The sequence below is a fragment of the Schistocerca cancellata genome, chromosome 4, assembly GCF_023864275.1.
Source record: "Schistocerca cancellata isolate TAMUIC-IGC-003103 chromosome 4, iqSchCanc2.1, whole genome shotgun sequence".
Taxonomy (NCBI): domain Eukaryota; kingdom Metazoa; phylum Arthropoda; class Insecta; order Orthoptera; family Acrididae; genus Schistocerca; species Schistocerca cancellata.
In genome coordinates, this window is record NC_064629.1 from 248,923,848 (window position 1) to 248,939,062 (window position 15,215).

At 43.0% G+C, this 15,215-nt stretch overlaps 1 protein-coding gene across 1 annotated transcript in view; it reads left to right on the forward strand.

Moving 5' to 3' along the window:
• LOC126184062 (KICSTOR complex protein SZT2-like) overlaps positions 1-15,215 on the forward strand; it is a 218,434-nt gene that overhangs the window by 76,342 nt on the left and 126,877 nt on the right. The window contains exons 9-10 of the mRNA XM_049926422.1: positions 2,265-2,395; positions 3,850-3,973. Of these exons, the coding sequence (XP_049782379.1) occupies positions 2,265-2,395; positions 3,850-3,973 (255 nt within the window). The remainder of the gene's footprint in view (positions 1-2,264; positions 2,396-3,849; positions 3,974-15,215) is intronic.

Consider the following 15,215-nt stretch of genomic DNA (forward strand, 5'->3'; position numbering starts at 1 on the left):
AACACAGAAATACAGAAAAATATGCAATGAAATTAACTTTAGAAATATTTTATAGAGGTGGTGCTGTACATCTTCAGTGAATGCTAAGAACTACACTATGCAATACACAGCTGTAATGGCATATTTCTTTAGAGATGATCAATTTCGGTCGAAGATCAAACCATTATCAATTCCAAAAACCACTTCAGTTATGCATTTGCATAATTGGAATAACAGTTATTGGTTGTACATTGCTTGATCATTGAAACTAGCTGTATGTACGTAACATTATGTCCATTTAACCTCAGATTCCAGGAATGTTAGCAGGTCAGTCTCACCATGAATCCATAGGTAAAGATGTCATCAATTATGACATCTTGATGACTCATCTATGAATATCTTCTCTCAATTAAATTTTACATGGTCCTATTCCAAATCCATGCCACTTTCCATGATGTTGATCTCATCCTCACCGAAGGCGATTTGCGCGCACCACCATTACCTCATAATCATTAGCTCTGGACATGCTTCAGCAGCCACTATTAGGCATAACGGTAGAACATTGTATGTTATGGGGAGTGGTTTATTTGTTTAAAACTCAGATTTCAAGAATGAGTACATACATCTAAGAAATTCTCAACCTCAAGGTGCATCACGTATTAATGGGGTTGAGGGTTGTTGAGCTGATTTGGTTGTTATTGTACAATGCCTGGGACACCTACAACACCTTACTTCTATTAGGCTTGCTCAGGTATATGGGATCTGCCTGAGATACCTGTCTTTTACTTAGCTTTCAAAAGATTAAAATTTTTTCATATTTTTTCAAGCATAATCCCTCCAGCGAGTGTAGTCAGCCATTGCTTGAAATGGACATTCAGCCATGTGAGTGAATTTGATAGCCTAGACCTCTACTGGAATTAAAAACGTAATCAAAATCTGGCAATGGTAAACAGATAAAATCTTAACTATTTCAGTACAACTGGCACACTGAACTGTTGGCTTGCTCACTCTACTATGGGGTCATAGAGTCAAAATTCATAAACTGCCTGTGAACAAGAAGGGCAATTAGGATCCTAAGCAAGGCATGACATAATAGCTCTTGGTGTGAACCAAATTTCAACCCTAAGACAGAGTTGGAACCTGGTTTCTGAAGAAACGCAAAATTATATTACCTTTACCAAATAACATGGGAGTCAGTTTTAAGGGCTGTTTTTTTAACTAGATTTTTTAGGAAATTTTAGACAAACACTACAACTAAATGGCTGTACTCTCACATAGGTCAAAACAATGGGATTTTCACAGATGCTCTTTGGTTTTACCTAATCATTCACACAAGACCCTGTTACCAAATGAATTACAGTATTTGGTGCAGAATTACATGCAATCTTGAGAGCGTTGGAGCAGGCAATTTACACCGAGAAATTTATCATCAACGTCTTGAACCCATTCAGCCACATGTATCCAGCAGAGAAAGAAGTCCAGAACATCCAGGACTCCCTTCTTTACTTGCCATAGTTGAGAAGGTACTGTCACTCTGCTGGGCACTAGCTGATTAAGGGAGACAAATTAGTTGGTGTAACAGCCAAAGAAGCAGGTACAAGAAATCTCGTGGTTGGATGTGACTCCCACCCCCCTTGCTCCTCTATATACAATCCTCTCACTGTTGGAGCAATCGTGCATCAGTAAGAAGAAGAATGGTTAGAAGTAATGGAGATAATTTGCAACTTGAAGAGTCAACTAATTGGATGTGGCATACCAGTTTCGAACTACTGGAGTGAGATGAAGTCCTTAGTCAACTGTGAACAGGGCATAGTCTAATAATGGATGGTTTCCTGCTCAGGTAAGAAGCCACTCCAGTGTGATATGCTTATGGTGTGCATATTTCAGGTTTCTATGTTTTGACAGATGTTTGAACAATCTGATTGGTTTAGTACATATTTCAAGGCAGATTTTAACTTGTTATCAGGACACACACACACACACACACACACACACACACACACACACAGTGTTGTAAGTAGGTAGGAAAATCAAGCCATGGTGTAAAATATAAAAGAAATTCGAATAACTCTGAAATAATTTAATGACAAAAATATTTTTTGTGTTTTGTTCATTTCATATTTTTTTCTTTTTATGCATTGAAATAGCAGGGGTTTCATTTACAAAATGTATCCTGTATAAAGCTAATAGTCGTTTTGCAACAATACTGTTTACAAAATCATCATTTTTGTGTCATAGAGCTATTAACTGTATTCACTTTATTTGTCATATTTTTCTGTTGTCAGGAAATAAATGCAGCAGCCTGTATGAATGTCTACCATAATGCGTTTTTGACATGGAGCTTTTACACTACTTTTCCTTCTGTGCCATCAAATTACCACTCATCTCATGGAAATGTGCTCATTTGGAATACAAGGTATGTTCTTCACATAAAGTACTATGTACTTTTTGATGATGATGTGCAAAATTCTAGAAGCCATTTGTTATTCCCAAATTTGTAATGTGAGCGAATCAGATAGTTACATGATTCAGAAAAAGAAAGACCTACAGGACATTGAAAAGGAACAGGAAAAACAAGAGGAAAGTAAATAATGATTTACATTATTAATAGCCACTGATAAAGGGCCTCATTTTCAGACAAAGTGATATTTTTCTGTACTTCAAGTAGTTTGATATAATGAGCCTTGAGTGTGTCATTGACAGACTATATCAGTCTGGAAATCATTTCTATTCAGCTCCAAAATGAACTTATGTGTTTATGAAAATTAAAAATCTGCCTGAATGATTTTCCTTAATTTTTTCATATTACTCAGTCACTTAAAAACTCCAGGACTATCACTTTAATGATTCACTGTGTTAATGTTGAAGGCATTAAAACAAATGCAAGTAACCTATTCCAGTGAATCTGTGATGAGCTCTTCAGAATAAAAGTTAAAGTGTGTCATTTCCAAAAGGTGTAACTTGCCTATCACCAAATATTTGAAGATGATGATGAGTCGCAGACAGGGACAGCAAAAACACTGCAAAACATGTAAGCTGTCAGCCAGAAGGTCTTCTTCTGAAACAGACAACATACACATACACATTCATACAAACACAGCTAACACACACGACCACTGTCTCTGGCCCCACCTGCCAAAGATTGTGGTCATGTGTATGCAAGCTGTGTGTGTGTGTGTGTGTGTGTGTGTGTGTGTGTGTGTGTGTTTATTTCAGAAGAAGGCCTTCTGACATAAAGCTTATGTGTTTTGTAGTCTTTTTGTTGTGTCTGTCTGCAACTCAGTATCTCCAGTATATGGTGAGTAGTAATCTGTCCCTTTCATAATACTGACATTATTCCATCCTGTATTTTTCCATTTTTTAACAAATATTTGAAGATTGACAAAGAAGTGTCATATTTTAATTTTAGGAGGGACAGAAGGGGATTTTGAAATGATAAGCTGCAAGAAAACTGTTTCAGCAGAATTATTGTTTATAGCAATTTTGAGAACATTTTGTAATATACATCCACCCAACTGGAACTGATCATTTTCTTTGCGATTGCTAAAAAGGACTTACTAATTACTTGAGCAATGTTGTTTGTAATTTGTTTAGTCATTCTTTCATTATTGAATAAGATTTTAAAAAACAGAAAAGAATGTAATAGTTTCAGTGTAAACATTTTTGCAAGAGCTCTATCAACTGTTGCAGTGGTATGACAATATAGCCTGTTGAAGGAGACAGTTATAAAATTAATTAGTTATAAAATTATTGGCATAACTATTTAAGACTATAAAAATTTTCACAGCTTGTTGATAACGTGCTATAGAGGTATTTTTCTTTTGTTGATTTGAAATAGTAAATTTATTTTGCACTTGTATAATTTTTCAGACCTTACTCTTTTCGTGGGACTGAAGAACCACAGTTACTGCGTAAAAACCAAATGGAAGACAATTTGAATTTGAGCTTGTCAGCAATTATTTGCTGTCGCCAAAAGGAAGGATTTTCTATTAGGGTAATTACTTTCAAATATTGTAAATTTATCTGTTAATAAAGTAGCATTCTTTCGTATGCTACACTAACAAAGAAACCATTCTGCTTTGCCATTTTGCCCAAATGAGAACTGAGGACGATCCTGGAGACTTCAAAATGTTCAGTCAGATAGGAGGGATGAGTGGAGGGGAGGAGGTTGGTCCAGTGGGAAAATAATTCATGTGTTAATTGCTCCCTGCCGCCGTTGGATAAGCAGCTGCAGCAGCAACTCGTATACTCCTCGCTCACTCATTTGTTACATAGTTTAATTCTTAATTTATTTGCGTGTTTTTGGTACTTGCATTGTTAAATTCATAAATTTCGTGCGTATTATAGTATTTGAGAGTTGTAGCATCGCGTTTTAGTACCTGAATAGTGTAAATTCGCGTAGTCGTCTGTCTTATGTTTTTGTTTTGAACGGCCAGTGTCGGTTGGTCACAGTCAGTGTGCTCCCTGCCGCCGTTGGATAAGCAGCTGCAGCAGCAACTCGTATACTCCTAGCTCACTCATTTGTTACATAGTTTAATTCTTAATTTATTTGCGTGTTTTTGGTACTTGCATTGTTAAATTCATAAATTTCGGGCGTATTATAGTATTTGAGAGTTGTAGCATCGCGTTTTAGTACCTGAATAGTGTAAATTCGCGTAGTCTCCTTCCGCCGCCAAGCAGTGTGTCAGCAGTGCACAAGTTACTGCATTTACTAGGCAATCTCGTATTTTAATAACCGTTTAAATTTTGTGTCGATTTGTTTGCGCTCTGTGTAGATTAGTTCAGACGTTCTTTGCACAAGTTTTTAGCATGGATAGGGACTGCAACTGCTGTGTTCGGATGCAGGCTGAGTTGGCATCCCTTCGCTCCCAGCTTCAGGCAGTGTTGGCTTCGGTCACACAGCTTGAGGCTGTTGCCAATGGGCATCACTGTGGGGGTCCGGATGGGAGTTTGTCGGGGACGGCCAGCTCGTCCCACGCATCCCCCGATCGGGCTACGACTGTGGTTGCCCGGGATACTGCCCGCATTGAGGCTGATCCCTCACCTGTGGTAGAGTGGGAGGTCGTCTCAAGGTGTGGCAGGGGGCGAAAGACATTCCGGAGGGCTGAACGGAAGGCCTCTCCAGTTTGTCTGACGAACCGGTTTCAGGCTCTGTCTCTGGCTGATACTCAGGCTGATACTGATCTTCGGCCTGACATGGCTGCCTGTCCTGTTCCAGAGGTTGCCCCTCAGTCTGCAAGATCCGGGCGGTCGCAGAGGGTGGGCTTACTGGTAGTTGGGAGCTCCAACGTCAGGCGCGTAATGGGGCCCCTTAGGGATATGGCAGCAAGGGAGGGGAAGAAGACCAAAGTGCACTCCGTGTGCATACCGGGGGGAGTCATTCCAGATGTGGAAAGGGTCCTTCCGGATGCCATGAAGGGTACAGGGTGCACCCATCTGCAGGTGGTCGCTCATGTCGGCACCAATGATGTGTGTCGCTATGGATCGGAGGAAATCCTCTCTGGCTTCCGGCGGCTATCTGATTTGGTGAAGACTGCCAGTCTCGCTAACGGGATGAAAGCAGAGCTCACCATCTGCAGCATCGTCGACAGGACTGACTGCGGACCTTTGGTACAGAGCCGAGTGGAGGGTCTGAATCAGAGGCTGAGACGGTTCTGCGACCTTGTGGGCTGCAGATTCCTCGACTTGCGCCATAGGGTGGTGGGGTTTCGGGTTCCGCTGGATAGGTCAGGAGTCCACTACACGCAACAAGCGGCTACACGGGTAGCAGGGGTTGTGTGGCGTGGGCTGGGCGGTTTTTTAGGTTAGATGGCCTCGGGCAAGTACAGAAAGGGCAACAGCCTCAACGGGTGCGGGGCAAAGTCAGAACATGCGGGGACCAAGCAGCAATCGGTATTGTAGTTGTAAACTGTCGAAGCTGCGTTGGTAAAGTACCGGAACTTCAAGCGCTGATAGAAAGCACTGAAGCTGAAATCGTTATAGGTACAGAAAGCTGGCTGAAGCCAGAGATAAATTCTGCCGAAATTTTTACAAAGGTACAGACGGTGTTTAGAAAGGATAGATTGCATGCAACCGGTGGTGGAGTGTTCGTCGCTGTTAGTAGTAGTTTATCCTGTAGTGAAGTAGAAGTGGATAGTTCCTGTGAATTATTATGGGTGGAGGTTACACTCAACAACCGAGCTAGGTTAATAATTGGCTCCTTTTACCGACCCCCCGACTCAGCAGCATTAGTGGCAGAACAACTGAGAGAAAATTTGGAATACATTTCACATAAATTTTCTCAGCATGTTATAGTCTTAGGTGGAGATTTCAATTTACCAGATATAGACTGGGACACTCAGATGTTTAGGACGGGTGGTAGGGACAGAGCATCGAGTGACATTATACTGAGTGCACTATCCGAAAATTACCTCGAGCAATTAAACAGAGAACCGACTCTTGGAGATAACATCTTGGACCTACTGGTAACAAACAGACCCGATCTTTTCGACTCTGTAAGTGCAGAACAGGGAATCAGTGATCATAAGGCCGTTGCAGCATCCCTGAATTTGGAAGTTAATAGGAATATAAAAAAAGGGCGGAAGGTTTATCTGTTTAGCAAGAGTAATAGAAGGCAGATTTCAGACTACCTAACAGATCAAAACGAAAATTTCTGTTCCGACACTGACAATGTTGAGTGTTTATGGAAAAAGTTCAAGGCAATCGTAAAATGCGTTTTAGACAGGTACGTGCCGAGTAAAACTGTGAGGGACGGGAAAAACCCACCGTGGTACAACAACAAAGTTAGGAAACTACTGCGAAAGCAAAGAGAGCTTCACTGCAAGTTTAAACGCAGCCAAAACCTCTCAGACAAACAGAAGCTAAACGATGTCAAAGTTAGCGTAAGGAGGGCTATGCGTGAAGCGTTCGGTGAATTCGAAAGTAAAATTCTATGTACCGACTTGACAGAAAATCCTAGGAAGTTCTGGTCTTACGTTAAATCAGTAAGTGGCTCGAAACAGCATATCCAGACACTCCGGGATGATGATGGCATTGAAACAGAGGATGACAAGCGTAAAGCTGAAATACTAAACACCTTTTTCCAAAGCTGTTTCACAGAGGAAGACCGCACTGCAGTTCCTTCTCTAAATCCTCGCACAAACGAAAAAATGGCTGACATCGAAATAAATGTCCGAGGAATAGAAAAGCAACTGGAATCACTCAACAGAGGAAAGTCCACTGGACCTGACGGGATACCAATTCGATTCTACACAGAGTACGCGAAAGAACTTGCCCCCCTTCTAACAGCCGTGTACCGCAAGTCTCTAGAGGAACGGAAGGTTCCAAATGATTGGAAAAGAGCACAGGTAGTCCCAGTCTTCAAGAAGGGTCGTCGAGCAGATGCGCAAAACTATAGACCTATATCTCTGACGTCGATCTGTTGTAGAATTTTAGAACATGTTTTTTGCTCGAATATCATGTCGTTTTTGGAAACTCAGAATCTACTATGTAGGAATCAACATGGATTCCGGAAACAGCGATCGTGTGAGACCCAACTCGCTTTATTTGTTCATGAGACCCAGAAAATATTAGATACAGGCTCCCAGGTAGATGCTATTTTTCTTGACTTCCGGAAGGCATTCGATACAGTTCCGCACTGTCGCCTGATAAACAAAGTAAGAGCCTACGGAATATCAGACCAGCTGTGTGGCTGGATTGAAGAGTTTTTAGCAAACAGAACGCAGCATGTTGTTATCAACGGAGAGACGTCTACAGACGTTAAAGTAACCTCTGGTGTGTCACAGGGGAGTGTTATGGGACCATTGCTTTTCACAATATATATAAATGACCTAGTAGATAGTGTCGGAAGTTCCATGCGGCTTTTCGCGGATGATGCTGTAGTATACAGAGAAGTTGCAGCATTAGAAAATTGTAGCGAAATGCAGGAAGATCTGCAGCGGATAGGCACTTGGTGCAGGGAGTGGCAACTGACCCTTAACATAGACAAATGTAATGTATTGCGAATACATAGAAAGAAGGATCCTGTATTGTATGATTATATGATAGCGGAACAAACACTGGTAGCAGTTACTTCTGTAAAATATCTGGGAGTATGCGTGCGGAACGATTTGAAGTGGAATGATCATATAAAATTAATTGTTGGTAAGGCGGGTACCAGGTTTAGATTCATTGGGAGAGTCCTTAGGAAATGTAGTCCATCAACAAAGGAGGTGGCTTACAAAACGCTCGTTCGACCTATACTTGAGTATTGCTCATCAGTGTGGGATCCGTACCAGATCGGGTTGACGGAGGAGATAGAGAAGATTCAAAGAAGAGCGGCGCGTTTCGTCACAGGGTTAATTGGTAACCGTGATAGCGTTACGCAGATGTTTAACAAACTCAAGTGGCGGACTCTGCAAGAGAGGCGCTCTGCTTCGCCGTGTAGCTTGCTCGCCAGGTTTCGAGAGGGTGCGTTTCTGGATGAGGTATCGAATATATTGCTTCCCCCTACTTATACCTCCCGAGGAGATCACGAATGTAAAATTAGAGAGATTAGAGCGCGCACAGAGGCTTTTAGACAGTCGTTCTTCCCGCGAACCATACGCGACTGGAACAGGAAAGGGAGGTAATGACAGTGGCACGTAAGGTGCCCTCCGCCGCACACCGTTGGGTGGCTTGCGGAGTGTGGATGTAGATGTAGATGTAGAACCTTAAGAGTTGTGGGGGGAGGGGGGGTAGATGAGGATTTATGAATATGGCTGTGTAAACCTTCTGTATTTTAGATAAGCCAAAGACAAGATGGTAATTTGTTTTTTGATATCATCAAGCACTTTCGTGACATGTCATTATTAGTATAGCAGTCAAAGTTATTTGAAACCAGAAGTAAATGTGCACCACTAACACTACAATAAGGGTAAATGTCATCAGTAGCAATATAATCTGGGTAGATGTGGGGCGAGGAGGGGGAAGGATACTGCGGTAGGGGTGAGGGAGATGTTGCACTACTGTGGGAGTGAGCAGGGATGTGGTGGGGACAGGATAGGGCTGCATGGTATAAAGCTGTAGATTTTGGTGCACAGTGAGTGAAGGACAATTCTCACTATAGAAAATAGTGTCTAAACTTCAGCTTGTGTAAACAGTCTGTAACTGTTCAAGACTGTCATTCTCATCATCTTCCTCTTTGTTCATAAACTCAGCCTGGACAGACCCTGAGACTGCAGTGAATGAGAGGAGCATTTAAGATGACTGGTATCATTAATCCCTGGAATGTTATGTGGCCTATCAAAAAGTATAATCAATCAGTTTAAAGTAGGCACTGAATCACAAACAGACACAGTGAAAAGACTTCTAAACTTTGAGATTTCAGACAGAAAAGTTTTCCACCAGAATCAGAAAGCACGCGCGCACACACACACACACACACACACATACACACAGACATACACACACACACACACACACACACACACACACACACACACATGGCTACTATCTATGTCCGCTCAGGCCCGACTGAGAGCTTTGCCAGCATCTGACATGAGCAGCAATCCATGATGATTGGTGGGGGTAAGAGGAGGCATAAGGTGGGAAAAGTGAGGGGTAGCAGGATAGGCATGGGGGAAGATGTGCTTTTGTTGGAGCGAACCATAATGTGATGGGAACAGGATAAGGCTGCTAGATGCAGAGATTGGAGGCTGTGCTGGGGTAGGGGGAAAGGAAGAGACTTAGAGAAGGGGAACAGACTAGTAGGTGCATTGTTGGAATGGAAGACATGAGTAGTGCTGGGGTGGGAGCAGGGAAGGGGGTGGAGTATGGAGTCTAGTGAAGGTTAAGGCCAGGGGCTTCATGAGAACGAAGGATATGTTGTAGGGGAGAGTTCCCACCTGTGCGTTTCAGCATAATTGGTGTTGGTAGGGAGGATCCAGATGGCTATGAAGCATTCACTGGAGTGAAATACTTCTTGTTGGTAAGTGTGTTCAGCAACTGGGTGGTCCGTCTGTCTCTTGGCCACGGTTTGGCAGTGGCCGTTCATGAAGATGTTCAGTTCATTAGTCTGGTCAATATTTGGGTTTTAAATAAAAAAAAGCACCTGATGTTCAAACATGCATTTTTATAAATTATTTGATGGCTGTTAGTAGTGACGTTCCAAAAAGTTAAGTGTAATAGGTCTGCAAAGCAGGGTTTGTCTGCTGCGAGGGGATGTGGGAAGGCTTGGTGGAGGCTCTTGTAGAGGTGGTGGATAGTAGTAGTCGAAGGATGGGGCAGGGGGTGAACAGATTGGGGAATTTTTTTATGTGGTGTGGTATTTTGCATGGCACTCTAATTCCTGTAGGACAAGAGTTTCAGTTCAGGAGATGAGATGTAGTAATTTGGGATTGCAGAACAGGAGAAGTTTATGGATGGAGAGGAAGTGTTGTAAGGAGGTTTGGGCCCGATTTACAGGGTTTAACAGGACTAGGTTGGCAAAAGCTATCGACTGACAGAATTTGAACACAGAGGAATTGTGGGAGGAGGGGTTCCAGTCAGAGATTCGTAATATGATCTTCAGGCCATTGACGAGATTCCATGAGCCAGACGATATACACAGGAATAGTGCATGGGACTAGGGTCTGCCTGGGGATAGGAAAACATAGCTGTATTGGCAAAGATGGAAGGAGCAAGGGTCAACAGTGGAGGATAAATAAATGCTTATTAAAAATATGTGGGGAAAGGAAAAAATAACAAAACGATGAAATGAGTGAGGTATGGGAAAAAGGTGGGACCTGAGGGAGTGAAGCCAAAAGTGAAAGACAAAAACGAACTAAAATCACCCTAAAAACACAATGAGATCAAAAAGAAAAATAAATAAAAAGACGATAATAGTGGGATGAAGGTTGGTGGGGGATATGTGTGAAGAAAGGGGATGGGAGGTGTGACTGGATTAAGTGTGTCAGTATGTGTGTGCTGGACTAAGGGAAGAGGAAGAGAGAGAGAGGGGGGGGAGTGGCGATGGTTAGATACATGTTCAATGAAGTATGTGTGGCACAGGAAAGTAAGGAAAGCAACACATTAAAATACATGAATATAAGGGAGGAGAAGTGATCAATTTTGTGTAGAAATAATTATATCAGTGGGAAGACTTTGGGACATAAGATGCTGCACCAACAATCCACGTGGTCATATAGCTGTGTGTTGCAGATGGATGAGACTGTCAATACAGTGTGGCTTGGAAGTAAAGGCTTGTGCAGTTCGGAATGCGACAGAAAACACTGGAAAGTAGGGAAACAAAAGAATGGACATCGAGTATAGTAATGTGTTACAGAATAGCAATAAAGAAAAACAGCACTGGATTGTGGTATGGAAGGAATGCTGTTAGTCAACATCAAATAATGAGAAGTCAAAGATAAAAGGACCTTCTTCACATATAGAAGACGTGCATGTGCGCCCCCCCCCCCCCCCCCCACACACACACACAGAGCATTACTCACTCACACATGGCTGTTGTCTACAGCCACTTGGGCCTGACTACACCTGCACATGACCTGAGCACAATCCAGGGTGGGTTGTTGGGGTAAGGAGGAGGCATGGGCACGGAGGGGGAGGGATAGCATTGGGGGGGAATGTTGTGCTGCTGTTGGAGTGGGGAGGGATGTGGGGTGGGCAGGATAGGGCTGCTGGTTGCAGAGATGGGAGGCTGTGCTGGGAGAGGAGGTAGGGGAGAGAGGAGAGGAGAGACATAGAGAGGAGAAAAGACTAGCAAGTGCATTGGTAGAATGGGAGGTGTGGGTAGTGATGGAATGGGAGCAGAGAAGGGAGTAGAGTACAGGGGATAATGAAGGCTGAGCCAGGGGTGTTAGGAGAATAAAGGAGATGTTGTAGGGAAAGTTCCCACCTTTGCAATTCAGAAAAACTGGTGTTGGTAGGAAGGATAAGGATGGCACAGGCTGTGATGCAGTCATTGAAGTGAAGCACATTTTGTTGGGCAACGTGTTCAGAAACTGGGTGGTCCAACTGTCTCTTGGTCACAGTTTGGCAGTGACCATTCACACAGTCAGACAGCTTGTTAGTTGTCATGACCATGTAGAAAGCAGTACAGTGATTGCAGCTTAGTTGGTAGATCACATGGCTGCTTTCACAGGTAGCCCTGGCTTTGATGAGATAGGAGATACCTGTGATAGGACTGGAGTAGGTAGTAGTTGGAGGATGTATGAGGCAGCTCTCACATATAGATATACTGCAGAGGAATGAGCCATGAGACACGGGTGTAGGAGCAGAGGTGGATTAGGGATGGGCAAGGATATTGCGTAAGTTCGGTGGGCAGCAGAATTCCACTGTGGGAGGGCTAGGGAGGATAGTGAGGAGGATGTTCCTCATTTCATGGCCCAAACAAGAGGTAGTTGAAACCATGCCAGAAAATGTGTTTCAGTTGTTCCAGCCCTCATTGCTACTGAGTTACAACTAGAGTGCTCCTTTGTGACAGGGCAGTGAGTCATGTGGGAGGTGGTAGGTGACATGGGAGATAAGTTATGGGAGATCTCTTTCTGGACAAGGTTGGGAGGGTAATTATGATCTATTAAGGCCTCAGTGGGAACTTTGGTATATTTGAAGAGAGAATGCTCATCACTACAAATGCAACGACCATGGGTGGCTAGGCTGTATGGAAGGGACTTTTTGGTATGGAATGTGTGGCAGTTGTCAAAGTCAAGGTATTGATTGGTAGTTGGTAGGTTGATGTCGACAGCAGTACTTGTGACCACCCTTGAGTAGCCACATGATCTAAAATCTAAGCTACAACCATTGTGCTGCATTCTACATAGACATGACAACTAATGAACTATCCATCTTCATGAATGGCCACTGCCAAACTGTGACCAAGAGACAGTTGGACAGCCCAGTTGCTGAACATGCTTACCAACAAGATGTGCTTCTCTTCAGTAATTGCTTTGTAGTCATGTATACTAATAACATTTGTAAACAGAGCATTACTGCTCTGTTTATGCATGTTGTTAGTGTGTGTACCTTTAAAAGTCCTGTGTGTTGTACTGGAATTCATGGCATGCTCTACATATGAGACCCGGCCATTATTGAAGCAATGACAGATGTGATGTTATGGCCCAAACTATTTGAACCATAATCTGTGAAGATGGTCATCTCTGAAACCAGCCAGTATTTGGGTTTTAAATAAAAAAGCTGCTGATGGTCAAACATGCATTTTATATGTATTACATTTACCACACCCTCAGAAACTCCGTCCCATCTTACAGAATCCAGAATCTAAATAGACCTGGAACACTGTCATGAACCTGTCCTGCAAAAGCCTCAGTCCCACAGAAGTATCAGTCCATTCCAGAGGGCTTACCTTTTGTGCCACTCCCAAATTCAATCATGCAGGACTTTTCCTTCTCCCAGTCCCTACAGTGCAAACACTTTTACGCCATCAACCTTACTAGACAGATTCAACCCAAAACCAATACTGAGCCCCGCCTGAATCAGTTAACTCCTCCATCCAACTGTGATGTACCTCCATTGCCCCCAAATCGCCCAATGTTAACATTGCAGAATTTCCTGACCTCATACCTTGCCTCACCACCATTCCCCAATTCTCTCAAAATGGAAATCAACCTTACATCTGCAGAAAGAACTGCGCTCCACCACTTATAAAATGGTCACAACCTTATAGTCCTACCTGCTGTGGTTATGAACCGCAAGGATTAACTTGGCAGAGGGTCTCCACCAGCTGTCAGATACATCCACCTACAAACCCTGCTGCAGTACACCATTCCAGAAATCCAGCAGGATCTTCAGTCCCTCTTCAAATCCGTATGTCCATCCCAGAAACTCTCCCCTAGGTCTATTTATGTCCTCACTCTCATCACTCTCCACAGTCCTACCTTCTAACTGCTTCCTACTGTCCATAAACCCAACAACCCAGGATGACACATTGTGTCCAATTACTATGCCTCCACTGGGAGACTGTCTGCTCTTGTGGACCATAACCTACCCCCCTGAATAAAAGATATGCCAATCAATTCCTCCATCAGCTTTCCACAGTTGCTGTTCCTTTACCACCCGGCACCATGCTCAACTGTTCATCACTTTTGGTGCTACTCTCTCTAGACTAACACCCCCTTGGCCATGGCCTTGCTACTATTGAACACAAACTTTCCAATCACCTAACTACTTCAAACCTACAACCTCCTACGTTGTTACCATGACCAACTATATCCTCTCTCTCAATTACTTCTCCTTTGAAGGCACGACTTACAAACAAGTCCATGGTACAGAAATTGGACTTGCATTACACCATTCTATGCCATCCTCATCATGAGCCATTTATAGGAATCCTTCCTAGCCACCCAAAATCCCAAATCTCTCATCTCGTTCAGATTCATTGATAACATCTTCATGATTTGGAGCAAGGGAGAGGATACCCTATCCGCATTCCTCCATAACTTCAACACCTTCCCACCCATTCACTTCATCAGGTCCTCCTCAATCCAAGAAGACACCTTCCGTGATATTGTCGTCCACCTCAAGGATGGCTGCGTCAGAACCTCTGTCACATCAACCTACTAACCCTCAACAATACCTCCACTTTGACAGCTGCCACCCATTCCATACCAAAAAGTCCCTGCCAGCCTAGCAACGTGTAGTTGTTGCATCTTTAGTGACAAACAGTCTACATCTACATCTACATCAATACTCTGCAATCCACCTTATGGGCTCTGTATGTGCACTAACTTCTCATCTCTTATCTTCGTGGTCCTTATGCACACTGGATGTTGGAGGCAACAGAATCATTTTGCAATCAGCTTCAAATGCCAGTTCTCAAAGTTTTCTCAATAGTGTTCCTCAAAAAGAGTGCTGCCTCCTTCCAGGGATTCCCATTTGAGTTCCTGAAGCATCTACGTGACAGATGTGTGTTGCTTGAACCTACCAATAACAAATCTAGCAGGCCACCTCTGAATCACTGTGATGTCTTCCTTTAATCTGACCTTGTACGCATCCCACACATTTGAGCAGTACTCAAGAATATGTCGCATTAGTGACCTATATGCGGTCTCCTTTACTGATGAACTACACTTTTGTAAAATTCTCCCAATAAACTGAAGTCGACCAATTCACCTTTCCCACCACAACCCTCACATGCTTGTTCCATTCCACATTGCTTTGAAATGTTATGCCCACATATTTAAATACATGATTGTGTTAAGCAGGACACTACTAGTGCTATATCTGAACATTACCGGTTTGTTTTTCCTACTCATCTGCATTAA